This window comes from Henckelia pumila, unplaced genomic scaffold (assembly GCF_033568475.1).
Source record: "Henckelia pumila isolate YLH828 unplaced genomic scaffold, ASM3356847v2 CTG_461:::fragment_3, whole genome shotgun sequence".
NCBI lineage: Eukaryota > Viridiplantae > Streptophyta > Magnoliopsida > Lamiales > Gesneriaceae > Henckelia > Henckelia pumila.
In genome coordinates, this window is record NW_027331831.1 from 9,982,861 (window position 1) to 10,000,000 (window position 17,140).

Genomic DNA, 17,140 nt, shown 5'->3' on the forward strand with positions numbered 1-17,140 from the left:
TCAAGCAATAATTTGAATAGCTCGTGAACTGATCAAACTCGAACTAAAAATTCTAAAAATTTTCGAACTTGAAATCAGGTTCAAACTTAAGAATATCAATTTCGAGCTGACTTAAAACTTTAAAATTTTCAATCAAATTCGGCTCGTTCATTTACACCTTTAATTTTTTATAACTAGTATAGTATATACTATATATAATACTTTCGCAAAGAATTACGGGTTTCCTAAACTTGAGCTCTCCATGACTAATTGGGCCTATTGGGTAATTCGAAGAGACAGATATGTCTAAAGATCTAATTTAAAAGCCCATAAGCAAATATAGAACTCGGAGCCCAATTCAAGTCCACAAATCCCCATCCCCATCCCCATCCCCATCCCAACACGCACCCACCCACCCACCGGGGAAGCCTACCCCCTTCCCACCCCCACAGCGAACACTAGATTGAGCAAGGTCTTTGCTGTTCATTGGAGCTGCATCGATAATTTACCTGTATTGTCATAAATTCTGCCTCAAAGTATAGTTGATCGCTCATTTGGGTTCTATATTTTAAATGTAGTCTTTTCTGTATTGTGTCGATTCTGTGTTTTCTGCTGATTTTAGCGGTGTATTTTCCTTCTTTTATTGTTTTTGACAATGGGTTTTAATCATTTCGGAGTTATCCAACGGTTTCTTATTTTTGTTGGAATGAGGTATATGAAAATATTTGCTTGGATTATAGGAATTGTTGACTTCATGTATTGCTGAAAGTGCCTTTTATGCTCTCCTTTTTTATTTTTTCAGTCTACCGAAGGAGAAAAATTCAGATAGTCTATAGTATTGTAGTTTGGAAGTTTGTGGACAAAATGGGTCGAAATGAGTGAAAAGATTCATTGATGAAGTGGGTAAATCCTGAATAGTTTTATGGATTGAGAACTTTTAGAATCCTTTAGGTACACGAACTTTTATATATATGTTTTTGTCCCGTTTGAGATCATATACTAAAGGATTCTAGAAACAAGGTCATGTTGCCGAGTTCCAGCTGTTCCACAAGAGTGCAGTTCTGCTTAGTCCGAGAACGAGGCTGTGTTTTTTTATTCGTTCATTGTATGTATTTCTTAATTGTGTAATAATATTTTATTTATTTCAGAAGATCTAGGAAGTTGGAGGGAGGGAACTCTGTGATGGTCTGTTTGTTTCGTGCATACTCGACCTTAGCTGGCTGTTTTATAAAGAAGACCCCATGTTTCGGATATATTTCTCCATCACAGAAAACATTCTTCCCATATTCAGGTTTTAGAACAAGAAAACTGGAATTGCTGTTGACAGCAGTTAGGGTTCAGTCCTATACGACAAAAGAGGCCGGCGAAGGCAATTCTCGTAAGCGAAAAGTTGTTCGTAAACCGCGAATGAAGGACGACAAGGAAGCATTTTTTGTAGTTCGTAAAGGCGATCTTGTGGGCGTCTACAAAAGCCTAAGTGATTGTCAGGCTCAAGTTGGAACTTCCGTAATCACTTGTTCCCTGTATATATGATGTGAAAATTTCGTTTAGTATCCTTTCAGTAGGACCATATGATCTTTGTTGATTCAGGCATTCAGATGTTTCAAGTTCCTCACATCTAATTTTCTAAGTCAAGTAGTTCCCAAATGGTTACTTCCTCCTTTTCTTTTGATTCCCTTCCTTTCCCCTTAATGTTGTTTAATAACTTTCATGATTATGGCTGTATAGATTTCATTCTCCCTGCTAAAATTCATCTGATTGGCTAAAACTAGAATGTAAACTCAAAATAGGTCAATATGTCTTGTTTGTTCAAATGTCTATCGTGAATCGGATATTCCAAATGTTATGGAATGATACAATTAATCTCATACATATCACTCGTTTCCGTACCAATTCTATGACAAAACTAATACTGTATTATGTAATGTGAACTAATAAACTGACTAGCCTCTTTTTCTTATTATTTTTCTGGTAGATATGTGATCCACCTGTTAGTGTGTACAAAGGCCACTCCATGCCCAAGGACACAGAGAAGTATCTTCTCTCTTGTGGGCTTAAAAATGCTCTTTATTCCATCAGAGCTTCTGATCTTACTCAAGATCTTTTTGGCACCCTTGTTCAGTGCGCTCCTCAGGTTAGATGATCTGCACATATTTGTTATAAATTTTATTTAGATTACTTTATCCAATTATCGTGTACTCGCTCATCGACCGAAAGGTGTGAAAATGGTTCTAGCATGTGGTTGAATTTTTATTTTATCCATTCTGGGTCATATTTGGTTTTATGGTCCATATAGTGCTGTCATGCGATGTTCCTTCTCACAGCTGTAATGGTGCTTAAATAAGTTGGCCAGTTCGGTAATGGAAAGTTATAATATTCCAGGTTGAAGGAAAATAAATCTCCTCCCTGATTATAAATAATACCTAGCTATAAATTGTATATAAACTTTTTTGGTTCACTTATCTATATTGCTGGGTCTTCTTTAAAAAAAGTCATATTCTTTTCCTGAAGCTGAAGGTGGATTCAATAATAAGAAATTCAATTCTAGCAATTTTTTTCTATAATTACGTTGTGAGACAAGCCAGCAACCTTTTACATGCTATGCATCCTCGATGTGTATAGCAGCAATAATTTCTCTGATTGTAGTAACAAAAAAAAAATTTGTTGAGTTAGAAGAACCCAATTTTCGTGGCAGCTTTCTTCTTCAAGAGGTGAAACATCTAGTGATCCCGGGACGAAGAAGAGGCCACAAGAAGCTTTATGGTCGGATTATGGGGTGAGATTTGATATTTTCGATTTCAATTTTTGGTCAATGAACTAACTTCCTGCAGCATAGTTTCTTATATACTACAAAATAATTTATGGTGTAATCACTAATGAGGTATGTAAAATATGAAGACTGTCTCCTTGAACTTTATGAACCATAAATTCCCATTGATGAGACAATGAGTGAAAAACTGTGCGATGAATGGGAGAAAACATCATGTCAATCCATTTAAATATGGCGTGCAACAAGTGAATATTTGCAAATGGCTCCTGACACGAACAATATGGAGAAATTTATTGGCTATTATTCTTTTTCCATTCCTCATTATTTAGAATGCCAAATCAAATGACTGGGAAGTTGAGTTAGGAGATTGATGTTCTGTAAAATATCTTTACATTTTATGAAGTTCTGAGATCTTATTTTGTGTTTTTGTTGTCGACCCCGTGCAATTTGTTCTATTTGTTTGAAGACTCATCAAAGTCAAAATAAACGCACCATGATTTTGAACTGTTTGTGTTTATAATAAAGAAGACTGTGTTTGGATTAATAAAGTGGGCATATTTTATTAATGGCATATCATATATTTCAGGAGGTTGCAGGTTCAACATTGACCTCAAATGATGCCTTACAAAAGCATTTCAAGTTAGATTCTAATGGAGGCGACCAGAATCAATCCGTTTGTGTGAGTGGCTCTTGATTGTGCTGATTGTTACAAATATCTTTTTTTTTACTAGGTAAAAGGCGGAAATATTTGTGTGAAGCCAGCCCACGTATTGAAACTATCACATGTCTCTGAATCTATGGCTAAGGCAAAATTTTGCTAAACCCCATTCCATGCAATAAATATCTGACTTTGTAATCCCTGACAGCAATCTTGTACTCTTGAATTTGACGGTGCTTCGAAAGGAAATCCTGGCCAAGCGGGGGCTGGAGCTGTACTGCGGTCGGATGATGGAAGTTTGGTGAGCTTAGCTAGTTTTTGAAATATTTGCATCTTTTTTTGCTACTGTCAGAACTATATCTGACATTTTTCACATCTTAGATTTGTCGATTGCGTGAAGGCTTAGGTGTAGCCACCAATAATTCTGCAGAATATCGTGCCTTTATATTAGGGATGAAATATGCACTAGGAAAAGGCTTTACAAGTGTTAAAGTCCGAGGGGATTCCAAACTTGTTTGCATGCAGGTATGCAGGTCCTCTTTTGGTTATATCCATGTCTGGTGATGTTAATGGCTTATTCCCTTTGTTAATGCTGCACATGAAACAATGGTTTCTTTAACAGGTCAAGGGTCTATGGAAGGTTAAAAACCAAAGCATCTCCTGCTTGTTTGAAGAAGCAAAGAAATTGAAGGATAGGTTTCTTTCCTTCCAAATCATTCATGTTCTGAGGGTAAGTAAGTCATCTCGTTACCGAAACTTTGTGCCCATAAAATGTCACTCACGGGGGCGACTAAATCGTATTCACTCCCTTAATAATAAAAATTCACTCTTCGCCTCGATGTTTTTGGTCTGCCCCCAGTAACTCAAAAGTAATATATCATATATGCCTGTCTTGATCAGTCCTCCATAGAACGCCTCTGTTTATCTGAACTATCGTCTTTTGCCTCATTATTTTTTCTGGAAAAATTACAACTCTCTTATGGTTGTGTACCCAATTACACGACATCCCCCAAAAACTGCGACTACATCTGCATTGACTAAAATATATACCAAAATGTTAACATTCTCTGTAAGGGGAAGCTAATATGTACATTAACATGCGTTTTTTTTATCTTCCAAAAGGACTTGAACTCAGAGGCCGATGCTCAGGCTAACTTGGCTGTTGAACTTGCTGGTAAGAGAAGTCTCTCATTCTATGAATGCAAACTTTATTCAGTCATTATAGTCACATTATATTTGTTAAATCTCTACATACACCACTTGCAGAGGGACAAATTCAAGAGGAGATTGATAAATAGCTAGGAAGAACGTTGGCTTTCTATTTTGAGGTTTTATTTTTTTATGTCGATTAGATCATACTAACGAATCACCGGACGATACTGCACGTTTGAGTTCGCTTTATAGATCGTAGCAAAAAGGTGGATTGATTTTGATGGTTGAGTTGGTTGAGTCTCAAGACGAGGAGACTATGAAATATGAGATGCCAAGATGACCGAATTTGAATGGTTTTTATTTTCTTGACGTGCTGATGTTGATTATTCAAATGTGTTTGTGAATTCTATTTCTTTCTCTGCTATGAGTTTTCTTCTAAAAATGTGTGTTGTTTGGCTACAAAGCTGTTTTAAGAGAAATTTTTTTAGAATTTAGAATTTCTGATTTCTGGGGTTTCTATTTCTGCTTCTTTTTATTAAAAAATAAAAATAAAAACAAAAATATTTGTCATTCTTTATTAATTTATTTAAACATTTTTTTAACTAAAATAACTTTAGTACACAAAGTCACCTGAAGATTGTACTGAAAAAATCCCAAATTAAATTCAGAATAAATTTGAGATTTATCTTGTGCGCTTTTAAGATGTTTGTTTCAATCGAACCATGTTCAGTATTTTGGCGATTGAATCTTGAATTTTATTTTTTCTTTACCAAAAACATCCTTTGAAGAACAAATACGAATAGGATCCAAATGGCAGAAACAACTCTCAACTCCTCACCAGATTCTGCAAAGTATACAAAGATTGTATCATGTAGTCCACTCTTTCCAATCCTCGTCGACGTGATCTTGAGCCCATTTTACGGCGGCTCGAGCGGCCTGAGGTCCTCCAGGTAAACCTCTCTCATTCAAAGTGTCGGCCATGTCGATGAAAGGAATCACCAATAGAGTTCCTGGACCACCGTATTCTGAGTGCAAGAAATCACTGAGTATCTGTTCAAAAATCTTGGGGTTTTAGTATGAATGAATGTTGAAGAAGGAAAGATAAAAGCATCAGTACATTTATTTCAGCATTTTGGCAAACACCATGTCTACACATTCAGCTAATAAAGAGAAACATCACAATAATCCAAAAAAACGTAGGAAACAGCGAAAGAAATACCTGAGTACAGATTCCGACAACTTCTTCCACTGAATCCCCGAACATATCTTCTTTCTTGGATAGCTTCTTAATCAAATGAGTCCTGAACTTCTCGGTCTCCTGAGACCAAAACATATCCTTTATTATAAGCAAACTGAAAACAGTCATTTCAAGCACAAGAGTAAGAAGAAAAGCTGTACAGAATCAGCAAATTCTGGGATGGGGTCTGGGAACTTGTACTCCTTCTCGGCCCGGCAAATGAAGTTGTCCCTTCTTTTGAAACCAATTACAGAAGAATGAACATGAAGGAGAGGAGTACTCTTGGGTTTACTTAGAAAAGAGGGAATTGGATTCGAGGGAACAATATTTGAAGAAGCATAAGAAGAAGAAGAAGAATTGTGAAGGATTGATGTTGCAGTAGATATGGAGGAAGCCATGTCTATCGTGCGTCTCAGTTTCGGTAATCTATTTTTGTGAAGCTTTTATAAAGGGGCTTCATTTTCTTTTTGGATTAAGCCCGTGAAATTTTGGGCTTCTGGCCCATTAATGTTTTCGACATATATTTTCGAGAAAAGAAGGAATAAAGAAATGGAGCTGATATTTATACACGAGGGAGTATACATTAATTAAAAAATAAATAAATAATTCCTATGAGACGATCTATCAATTAATTTTATAAGATAGATCTCCAATCCAATTGATTAAAGAAAAAAAGTTACTTTTTATGTCTAAAAAATATTATTTTTCATTGTAAATACGAAACTACTCATTTCACGGATAAATTAGTAATTAATAAAATACATATTGGATAATAAATAAAAAAGAGGTTAAAAGAAACCGATTATATAGTTTTTCTTTTTTTTCACCTAGATTTTAAAAAAATATTTGGGGAAACCAAATTATGTATAAAATTTCTATTTTATCCTTGTTTAATGCATTCAAAAAATAGTTGCACAATTTCCAAGATATAGTTAATAAGAGTATATTAGAAAAGGAGTGTAAAAAACTATTACTAAATATGATGTATGTCTATATATTTATGACAAACTAAAGAAAAAATGTGACCTATTTAATCGAAACGGATGAAGTATAAGCTAAGACATGCACAATGTGAGGAGTTGGTGTAGTGAAGCTGATAAATTGATCGCATGATGACTTTGCGTTGAAAATTTCATTGTATTTTTCTACGAGAGTGTAGTGATGTTGCATTGATTATGTTGAAATATTATTTTTAAAATTCTATTCAATTATTTTTTTAAAAAAATAATAAAATACACATAAATATAACAAATTTATAATACACATTATTAAATTTTAAAATTACACATAATTTTAAAAGCATAACATAAGTCTGGAAAAAAAAACACAAAAAAAGCACGTAAAAATCATTTTGTATTTTATACTAAATACACAAATAAAAAAAAGACACATAAAAAGTTAAAAACACACATGATTTTATAATACTGATTATTATTATTATTATTATTATTATTTATTTTTTTAAAATTTATTTTTATAAAAATAATTTTTAAAAAATTAAAGAATAGTTGAGATGAAACCATTGATTTCAAACATTCAATAATCTCAACCCTTCTTTTTTCTTTTTTTCTTTTACAAAATAAAAACAATAATAAAAAAAGATTAGTGGCTTCATAGCACAAAAGATCTATGCGTGGAGCCCATCACATCCTCGCACACATATAACATCCGCATGCAGATCCTTGCCTCTTGAACGAGAGGAATTGGGCCGAGAAAGTTGGGCTTCCTCGCCCCTTGTATTTGCTCTAAGAATTGCAATGAAAACAAGTATGATTTGATCTTCTTTTAGTTCCAAGTCGATCTAAACCTATATAGACACGCAATTTTACCTATATAGACACAATTTTTATAATAGAAAAACATGTGTCATACATTCGCGTGCGAAATCCTTGCCTCTTGAAGGAGTGAGGAATTGGGCCTAGAAAGTTGGGCTTCCTCGCCCCTTGTATTTGCTCTAAGAATTGAGATGGAAGAAGGTATGATTCGATCTTCTTTTAGTTCCAAGTCGATCTAAACCTATATAGACACAATTTTTTATAATAGAAAAACATGTGCCATATATTAGTCCCCTCGAGAAGCCTGATGTCCAAAAGGCCAAGAACATGAAATTCACGTTCATGTATGCAGTCACGTAATTACACTAACGTTTGGTTGGACTCGAGGCTACTTGGTCTTGCATAATTTACATGTACATCCACTTGGTTCCAAAGACGCACCAAAAAAGTTAAAAGAGCAGCAGCACTACAGCTTGGATATGGTCCGTGGATTGTGTTAAGCTTCAACATCAGGCTATCTACTTCTCATAGATTCCTTTGGTTGGGTTCGAGCCATGGGAATTCAAGGAAATCAAACACCTGTTTTTCAGTTGCAAACTTTAAGCTTGCACTACCTTTGCTCCCCTGCAGGGGATTTCGTATCAGAATGTGTATAGTAAAAATGCCCGAACGAATTGTAAAAGATGGAGCTACGGCACCACCCAGCTACACCTACAGTTTATCTAGTTCATACCCGTTTGCCACCTGAACTTTGAGTCGCTGGAAACAGACCAGTGTCATCAAGTCTGAATCCCTTTGTTTCCGCCAATAATCTCAGCCTGGATTAAAAAAACCAAGGGATTCAAAATAGAGAGTGAGAGACCACAAAAGAGGAGAGTTGGGCCAAAATTTTGAAATGCACTATACACCTTCAGGCTTCAGTGAGTGCATAGAAAAAAGAAACATTTAAAAAAGGAAAAGATAAATACAACCATACTTTCCAAATGAGAAAAACATCACATTTTTATTATTTAGCATAACTTCTTGTAAACAAATGAGCACACCTCCTGTTGAGAACATCATTCCCTGTCCATGCTATTAAACCAAATGCATAAATCTCTCTGGGAAATACCTACATGAAAGGATAGCTACTTTAGAGCAAATTCACAAGATCCTTGTAATAACATCGTCGAGCACCTACACCACTGTGATTACCTATTCTTTCACATGGAACACAATTCAAAAAAAAAAAAATTTGATAGGAAACAAAGAACACTATTCAAAATTCATGCAGTGTGTTACGTATATCACACCCATTTGTGTGCATACCGGAACATTTAGCTCACCCTGTTTTATGGGGCTCTATCCACTTTGCCATGACCATTGACAATATGAAAGGCCAATGCATTCAGTTATTTGTGATTAAGAAGTGTGAGACCCTAGTTGGACAAAAGGAGTATGTAAATGCATTAAGACGTGAAAAAGGATTACAATGGAAGAACCTTGAGATCTATGCGATGTCGCAACTCTCGACCTGGATAAGTGCAGAGACCAAAATATGTGTCCACTCCAGAGTCAGTACCCTGTGCCAAGATATCATACAACATGGAAGTCAAATGAGTAGGGTATAACAGATTAACAACCCAGTCACACAAGCTCAATTTCAAAGCTGCAGGGCGTATGAAAACAAAAACAACAACAATCTTCAAATTTTAAAACAGTTCAACAGCTGATGCAACTAGAGAAAATCACAACGTAGTTTCAGCCCAGCCTCGTTGTTTAGACGAAATGAACCATATCCTACACATCGATATGAATTGAAATGGTAAGTACTCTTGTTTGGTACAACTAAGAAAAGTGAGATTCACTAGAATTACAAATTTCATTTGCTCACATAAAAATAATGGTACTAAGGAAAAGAGAAACAGGCACGGTCTGTTATCTATACTTTGGCAAATACATAGACAATAAAATGCAAAGGAAAAGTATTGATCATTACCTCCTCACTATGAACACTAAATACAAGATCTTCTCTTAAGAAATTTATGTCCTTGAGGCGCCTCACAAATTTTGGAAGAAGGCCAATATGACTGGACAGGAGAAAAGGGTCAGCTTTCTAATAAACAAGTTCTCCAGATCTCAAGGTAGCCTATAATCATATCAATATTTTAAATCGTATGGAAATATAAAAGAGAGTGCTTTCCACTTTCTCCAAAATCTGGAGTAGATATTTTATTGAACAAAGTACAACAGAAAGCTTGGGCAACTTAGTCCCATGCCAAAAGTAAATGAAAGGAAACTGAACTATGCAAACAAGTATTCAAATGAAAATCATACCTTTTTCCATCAGGATGAGTAATAATAATGTCCAAATCCCCACAAGTGGCCTTCCCACGTCTATATGATCCTCCACAGACAATCTTTGCCTGCAGTGGTCTACCATCAAAAAGGTGCTTTCACACTTCTTCCCTTGGTAACCAGGGTCAGTACACAAGTAAATAACCCATATAGTTGATGTATATAAGGGCTTTGCTTCAAATAATTATCTGATAGCCAAACTTAAGAACAGCTATTGGGTAAAACTAAGGTATGATTGTTGTATACAGGAGAAGAAGTAACAAAAAATCTCTAAATTGTCACATCTTTCCCACTGAATACAGAGATCTACAGGTAGTCATCTCATCTAAATGACCAGTAGCGATTCCAGACAATTGATAAATTATCCATTTTAAGTTCTAATGACAGGTTCTCCATTTACCCCATTAAAAAGTGCACCAACTTAAAGGAAAAAAATATAGAAAAAGGGAAACAAGTTCTAACCCCAGGTGAAATCTCTTCTCCAACTTTTTGCAGAAGATTTTCCATTTCTTGAACCTATTATTTTTTACAGGTTAAGACAGGGTATTAAAATCTGTCTCGCAAATTTTAAAGTACCGACCACAAGATCTAATTAACAACCACCACGGCTCACCTCATGACGAGGAATTCTAGTCTTGATGTCATCAAAGTATTTTAAACCTATCATCTGGGAATTTGTTAGTGAATCCTCGTTCCTCAAGTCATCCAGGGTCCTGTGTCCTTTCTCGTAAAGTTTACTTGCCGTAGTAGGTCCGATGCCCCATACTTCTCCGAATAAGCTGATTGTACGAACCTGAGAAAATTAACAAAATATGGTAATAAAACCTTTATTCTCTTTGTTTATTGATTGAACCACAAACTTCCAGCTTGTGATGATTATATCCTATATCACACATTTTTTATTTTTATTTTTATTATTATTTTTTGAGTTGGGGGAGGGGATTGTCACAATTGAGTCTCGAACTCGAGACCTCGTCCCATATTAGGGACCTTGGTGCCATATGAGCTACACGTCACTTTGTTACAATCTTTCATGACAAATATGGAGGAAGAAACAATTACCTGCAACCATCATCTAGTTTTATCAAGAAGATCAAGAATCCAAGGATCACAAGGCCAGAATTAAATTAAAATAATTAGTGAAATTCTTCTTGTTATAGTTCCATGAACTTCACCTAGATATACCAAGTCAGGTGCTTTTAATTAGCAGTCCTTATTGGATAACCTCAGGGACAGTGCTAGGAGGCCCTTACCTTAGAAGCACAGACTCACGAACATTTACAGAGAACAAATCACGAACTTGGACAAATCATCATAAGGGTTTCAATTTTTTTGGTCTTTCTTTAACACCTTTTACCCCTTGGAATTATCATCAATTCACCTAAATGATTAGGAGTAACCAGGAAAGTTTTATCCGGTGGGTAAAATTTTAAATCTAATGGAGTAATCATTACATCTCCTATCTTTTATAACTAAACTAAAAAAAAATAGCAATGAACATAAAAAAAGCATATTTCAGTAGGAAGCTTGGTGACTTGAATCTTGATTCTTGTGTTATTTAGTTCCAGGACTGTACAAATGTGTATGTTGTTTTTTAGTATATAGGCTAGATTCTAAACCAGAAACAACATAAATGTTTGTGTAGTTTCGAGTTATTTTTCTTTTTCCACCAACTCTAAGTAACCTAACCTGGACAGAATCTTAACGTCGGAGGCTGAACTTTTTAAATGTTTTGGGCCAAAGATCAGCCGGGCAAAATATTCACTTCTGCCTAATTATAGATCCGCCTCTGCCTAAATGCATAACGCTCGTAATAATAAATCCATATCAAGCATCAAAATGGCAAAACAAAACTAACATATGTTCAACATTCAATTCGGATGCAACAAAACGTCACATTTTACCGATAAACTAGTACTTTCATAAAAAAAAATTGGCCTCAAGAACAATACTACACCTTTTCATCCTTCTCGAAGTGCTCCAACTTGGATAGCTTCCCAGTGTTTACTATCTCCTGAATCTGTAACCTCCAACACCAAGCAACGTAAAGACCAAATATAACGCGAATAGTGTTCCATAAAATGAAGATAAAAGATGGCTGGAGAAATAATAGTGAATTAAAAGAATCCAAAGCCTGATGCTGTAGCTACTTTCTTACATGATCCTGCAATGACTTTCCAATCCCAGGTTGGTGCTTGACCTGGTCTGCACTTTCAATTCTAAAAGGTAGCTTTTCAATGACTGGGATAGCTTTGTAATAGCTAAAAGACCTCCTATCATCACCTAAGGCTATAATTAAAATAGAACAACAATTTCAGCCTTTAAATTCACTATATCCAAAAAATAATATTACATATTATATGCAGAACAAGTTTTCACCTCTGTAAATGTCAATGAGCTTCTTAAATATATCAGTTATATTCCTGTTCAAATCTGGAGGATCATAAAGCAATGATGCTTCGGATTTAGAGACCTGTAAAAATTAATATGCAATTCATTTCAAAACAGACTACTCAGTACACACACAAACAGTGACGTTGTATAAGTGCTACCGATGGCATAACTTGTACGTGAGCAAAGTCTGGTATTTGTTTGGCTGAAAATATTTAAAAAGAATATTTTTTATCAGTATTTTTTTTATAAAAAAATGATTTTAAAAAAAAAATGAACTTTAAAAATTACATTTTGCCCACCAGAAAATATTATTAAATACTTGCGACTGAGTGTTGCCCTAGATACATGGATAGCAAAACTACAATATGGAAGCATCCCACAATTTCCTTCAATTCAGAATCAGACCTATAAAATGTCATGATCTTACATCTCTACTTTGATCATAATTTGTTGGACTTGTCACTTCTGGGCTTAGAGAGCGTGAGGAACCAGGTGAACCACTTGCAATATTCGATTTGGAAGAATGACGATGGGCATTTTCTGAAACTTCATTGCTTTCTTCTGACCCGATAGATGTTCTAAGCTTCTTCTGTTGAGAGGGATTGTAATCTCTCAAAGGATTTACTTTTGTACGGTTCTCCTCAAGATTGTTGCCTATAGCAGCTCCCTCAGTACCAGCAGATAGAATGTACGAATCTTCTGGAACTTTTTCTCCTATTCTCAAGCTGTCCTCTAGCCACTGATAGTTGACGACTTTCTGTCAAAGTTTCAGTCATAAATAACACGACACAATAGAATCTTCTACTCCATATCCAAATAACAAATCCTGAAAGCACAAGATCAAAAATCATCATGCAATTCTTGGATCATAAAGATTTTGTTATAGGTTTGAAATTCTTAGCTTTCAATTTTCATTCATCACTTGAAAATAAGAAAAAAAGCTTCCAAAGTAATTAAAACCATGGGTTAAAGCGCATCACAAACCCCATCATCCAAACACAACCGCAAGGTTTTGTTAGCCCCATTATAGCAATATCCACAATCAGTAGCATTGACTCAAAAGAACCAACAAACCTTATTCAGTTACGTGATAATGAAACACATATCACAAGTATAAAAAAGTTCAAAGTCATGCCGTTGGTTCAGCAAAATTCCCAAGGGGCTCATAAAATGCCGAAGCTGAGTCAAGACACACAGCATTACCATATTCCACAATAAAGCAAATATAAACAAAATAAACACCACACAATCATTTGACAGGTTAAATACCAGCAATTTCTAAACATGTATTCGCATTACATCTTAGAATATCGTAACCTGATAATTTTAATTGAAAACCTTAATCTTTAAGCTATCACCAAAATCGCGCAGGTTTAAACTAAATTGACCCCTGAGACGCACAATCCACACTCAACCACAAACTAAATTAATCATGTAACTGAGCCAGTTAGCTCTGTTCTCAAATTTTTAAAAATAAAAGCATACTTACTCCTTTAAAGCGGTTTAAGCTTTCCTGGTCGATTTTCTTGCGAAGAGAATTGAAATCCGCAGCAAAAATGTGCGTGACCTTTTTGGATAAACGAACCTCAGTTTTCGCACCCATTTGCACCAATTTGTGCTTCCATATCTACAATTAACATGTGTAACACCTCATTTTTCGTTCAAATTGCCACGTACAATATTTCCAACGGCGAATGAATCGAGCAAACAACCTGCAGTTGACCAGCTTTTACTCCGGTCTCGATAAGGAAGACAATCATTTGAGAAAACATCCCGTGGGGATCAGACGGTGGAGATTTGCTCCTCTTTGGCGCCATTTCTGCTGGCCTTCCTCCACTGGAAAAGGACAGCCAGCGAGTTCGTAAACGTCAGTGGGGCTGATCTAATTTAATCAACCGAACCGAACCGAACCGAACCGAACCACACCACATATATTCAATTTTATGGTCGAAACCGTGGTTGAAAAAAAAAAAAAGCCAAAGCGCACCGCATAATATGGTGTGGTGACAATTTTATTGAAAAATCGTATCGATCGCACCACATAATTAAATAATTTGTTTTTTAAATTATATATGCTCATGAGTTTATTTGTTCATCTTTATTATTATATTTTTTATATTCTTAGTTTGTGTTCAAGTGTTTGTTTGATTGACTAATGATTATTTGCTCATATTTTAGAATTGAATTGATCAAGTGTTTATGAGATAAAAAATCATTAATTGAAGCAATACTTTTTTAAAGCGTTTGTTTTTTTACAAAATTGGTTAGACTATATTGTTTTTTTTTATCCAACTTTTACTATTATTTTTCTTGCCGAGAAGTACAATATATATTTTTAAGCATTTGTTTCTTTCAATATTGCAGTTGTTATTGCTTGGAAGTTGAAAGTAATTAAATAATAATGTAATGCACGTACATATCATTTTCGATGGAGCAATTTACTTTGAATTATGTGATTAGATGACTCAAATTTTGATAATTATTTTATTTTTGTATAATTTGGACTATATTGTTTTATTTGAAAAACATTTGACATTCATTTAATATTTTATATCAACATAAATATTTTGGTTTATTGCATTCATAACTTATATTTTTTTCAACTTGATGGACATTATTATTTATTGAAAAAACCGTTACACCACTCGAAACCGTCCGACACCTCATATCTATTTTTAAAAGAAAAACCGCAATTTAAGAAATATTTCAAACCACATCATGAATGGCAATTCGATTTGAATTTTATGAAAAACCCGCTCAAATCGCACCATGATAACCCCTAAATGGTAGACTCGCTTGTATGGCAGTGGGCTTGCACTCGTTTTGGGTTTCGTTGGCCCATATCTCCTCGTCAGTTGGGCCAGATCGATAAATATATGAGTAAAAGATCATTTTAATCAAAATGGAAGAGAATACTTGCTCCATTTTGAAATAGTCCGAGCATTTTGTTCATTATTTTGGGGCGAAGAAATAGATGCAGGTTTGGGATGTGCAAATATGAAGCCCATTTTAAAATGCTCCTTATTGGGCTCTCTCATGAATTTGCGACACAAGGGCTCGATTTGGGCTCTGATTTGACAGACGGACATTCTCCCGCATCCCTTCAAAAGTTATCATGACTTTTGAAGTTGATGTGTTGTTTTTTTTATTGTGTATGTGTTGTTTATAAAAAAAAAAAACTTCATTATTTAACTATTATAATTTAAAATACACGATAATTTTTTGTCACGTAAATTTTAATTTATTTTTTGAAAATATTTAAATTTGTTTTTTTGTTATTTTATTTTGATTTGATCTTAGATCACTTTGTATACTAAACATATTTTTTTATTTTTTTTAAAAAAATTAAAATATATCGAATATATAATATTTTAAAATAAATTTTATGTTACAATTATTTTAAATCTTTAATTTTTCTATTTTGATTGTTGGAATTGTAGTTTTTTCAGTAAGTAATAAATTATAAAAAGTTGTTTCGCCTTTTAAAAAAATGTTTTTTCAAAAATGGATATATTTTGTTTAGTTGGAAAACAACTGACATCTTATATATTTAAACATGTTAAAAATAAAATTTAATTAAAAATTAGAAAATTTATATAATTTTTAGAAAAAAAACATTATTATAAGTTTGTAAATAATATAATATAAATATATATTTTATTGTTGAGTAAGATTATTAAAGTTTTGTAAAATCAAAATTTTACACATCTCAATATTTTTATATATTTTGTGCAAAAATAAAAGTTACCGAAATTTTACGTACCTCGAGATAAATTTTTATTTTATATTTTAATTTGATATGATAAAAATAAAAAATATATATGGCAATTTTTAAAAATATTAAATATTTAGTTTTTTTAAAATAAGTTTTTTAGCAATTAATGTACAAAGTAACAAAACATTTATATTTAGATTTTTTAAAAATAAATCAAGATTTTATAAAATAAGAAAAGTATTTAACAAGATAAATTTGTCTAGCAATTGATTAATTTTATAAAGTAGAGTAATATTAACACTTTTTGGAGTGTAAATAAATAAACTCTCCATATTATAATTCATAAATGAACGAAACTAATATAGAACTGAGAAAACTCGCATCAAAGAACTTTAGTAATTGTTTTTGACATATAAATCAAATAAAATAACACGAGACTATAACATATTGCCAACTATTTATATGAAGTATTTATAAAAACCAAATGATAGGTTATGAATTAAAAATGTAATCGCATTTACATAATGGAAGAAAATACATCGAATTTGACACCTTCAAATTCAATTATTTTTATTTAATTACTTGGCTAATTCAACCAAAAGGCTATGCATTAGTATTGATACGAAGTCATAGGAGAAACTTTTAAGTTTCTCAGGGAGCAGTTTGCTTATATATTTAACTATTGATTAATATTTTTTAATCTTTCCTTGAGATCTATACATAGTCCCAACTCCATCAAATCAGCAACAACAAATATTTCGGGTATGCGAGTGGGTCATCATTTTCAGCGACGATTTGATTGTTGTCAAGCTGATGTAGCCAAATAAATGTAGCCAAATAAAGTAGTTGCCTGAATGAAGGAAATTCAGGGGAGTATGATTGTCGGTCCTAGTCCTGCAAACGTCGTTCGTGTGAACCCTAAGAATATAGTTGTGGATCGTCACCTGCATCATGAACGGATCGAAATGTCAGAGATGCCGAATAGTGTTCGACGGTCAAATCAGCTTTACCCAAACCAGAAAAATAATGAAATATATATAGAGCAAATGAAAGCTCACCCCTTGAAATAAGAAGAGAGTCTCTATTTATAGACCTCTTGATTTATTTGAATAAATGAGCCCTT

The 17,140-nt window shown here is 33.8% G+C and overlaps 3 protein-coding genes across 11 annotated transcripts; 1 reads left to right on the plus strand and 2 right to left on the minus strand.

Moving 5' to 3' along the window:
- Positions 1-376: 376 nt before the first annotated feature.
- On the plus strand, positions 377-5,060 carry LOC140871691 (uncharacterized). 9 transcript variants are annotated; one of them, XM_073274335.1, is made up of 10 exons: positions 377-490; positions 1,131-1,485; positions 1,955-2,113; positions 2,675-2,755; positions 3,336-3,428; positions 3,616-3,708; positions 3,789-3,932; positions 4,030-4,137; positions 4,530-4,581; positions 4,674-5,059. In XM_073274335.1, the coding sequence occupies exons 2-10, from the start codon at positions 1,162-1,164 to the stop codon at positions 4,703-4,705; spliced, it is 1,086 nt and encodes a 361-aa protein (XP_073130436.1). In that variant the 5' UTR covers positions 377-490; positions 1,131-1,161; the 3' UTR covers positions 4,706-5,059. The 9 variants fall into 9 exon arrangements, with proteins under 9 accessions (XP_073130436.1, XP_073130433.1, XP_073130440.1 ...); XM_073274332.1 differs by having other exon boundaries at positions 385-490; positions 1,128-1,485; XM_073274339.1 differs by having other exon boundaries at positions 389-490; positions 1,271-1,485.
- Positions 5,061-5,262: 202 nt separating this feature from the next.
- Positions 5,263-6,217, minus strand: LOC140872312 (protein PLASTID REDOX INSENSITIVE 2, chloroplastic-like). The gene is made up of 3 exons (XM_073275132.1): positions 5,958-6,217; positions 5,779-5,877; positions 5,263-5,609 (listed from the first exon to the last, which is right to left on the minus strand). Exons 1-3 carry the CDS (start codon positions 6,192-6,194, stop codon positions 5,427-5,429), a joined length of 519 nt encoding a protein of 172 aa, XP_073131233.1. The 5' UTR covers positions 6,195-6,217; the 3' UTR covers positions 5,263-5,426.
- Positions 6,218-7,703: 1,486 nt separating this feature from the next.
- On the minus strand, positions 7,704-14,144 carry LOC140871696 (DNA polymerase lambda). Its single transcript, XM_073274347.1, has 14 exons — positions 14,015-14,144; positions 13,792-13,929; positions 12,730-13,059; positions 12,288-12,381; positions 12,067-12,197; positions 11,866-11,928; positions 10,522-10,701; positions 10,371-10,424; positions 9,888-9,976; positions 9,550-9,640; positions 9,053-9,133; positions 8,615-8,682; positions 8,305-8,389; positions 7,704-8,195 (listed from the first exon to the last, which is right to left on the minus strand). Exons 1-14 carry the CDS (start codon positions 14,117-14,119, stop codon positions 8,097-8,099), a joined length of 1,608 nt encoding a protein of 535 aa, XP_073130448.1. The 5' UTR covers positions 14,120-14,144; the 3' UTR covers positions 7,704-8,096.
- Positions 14,145-17,140: the final 2,996 nt, after the last annotated feature.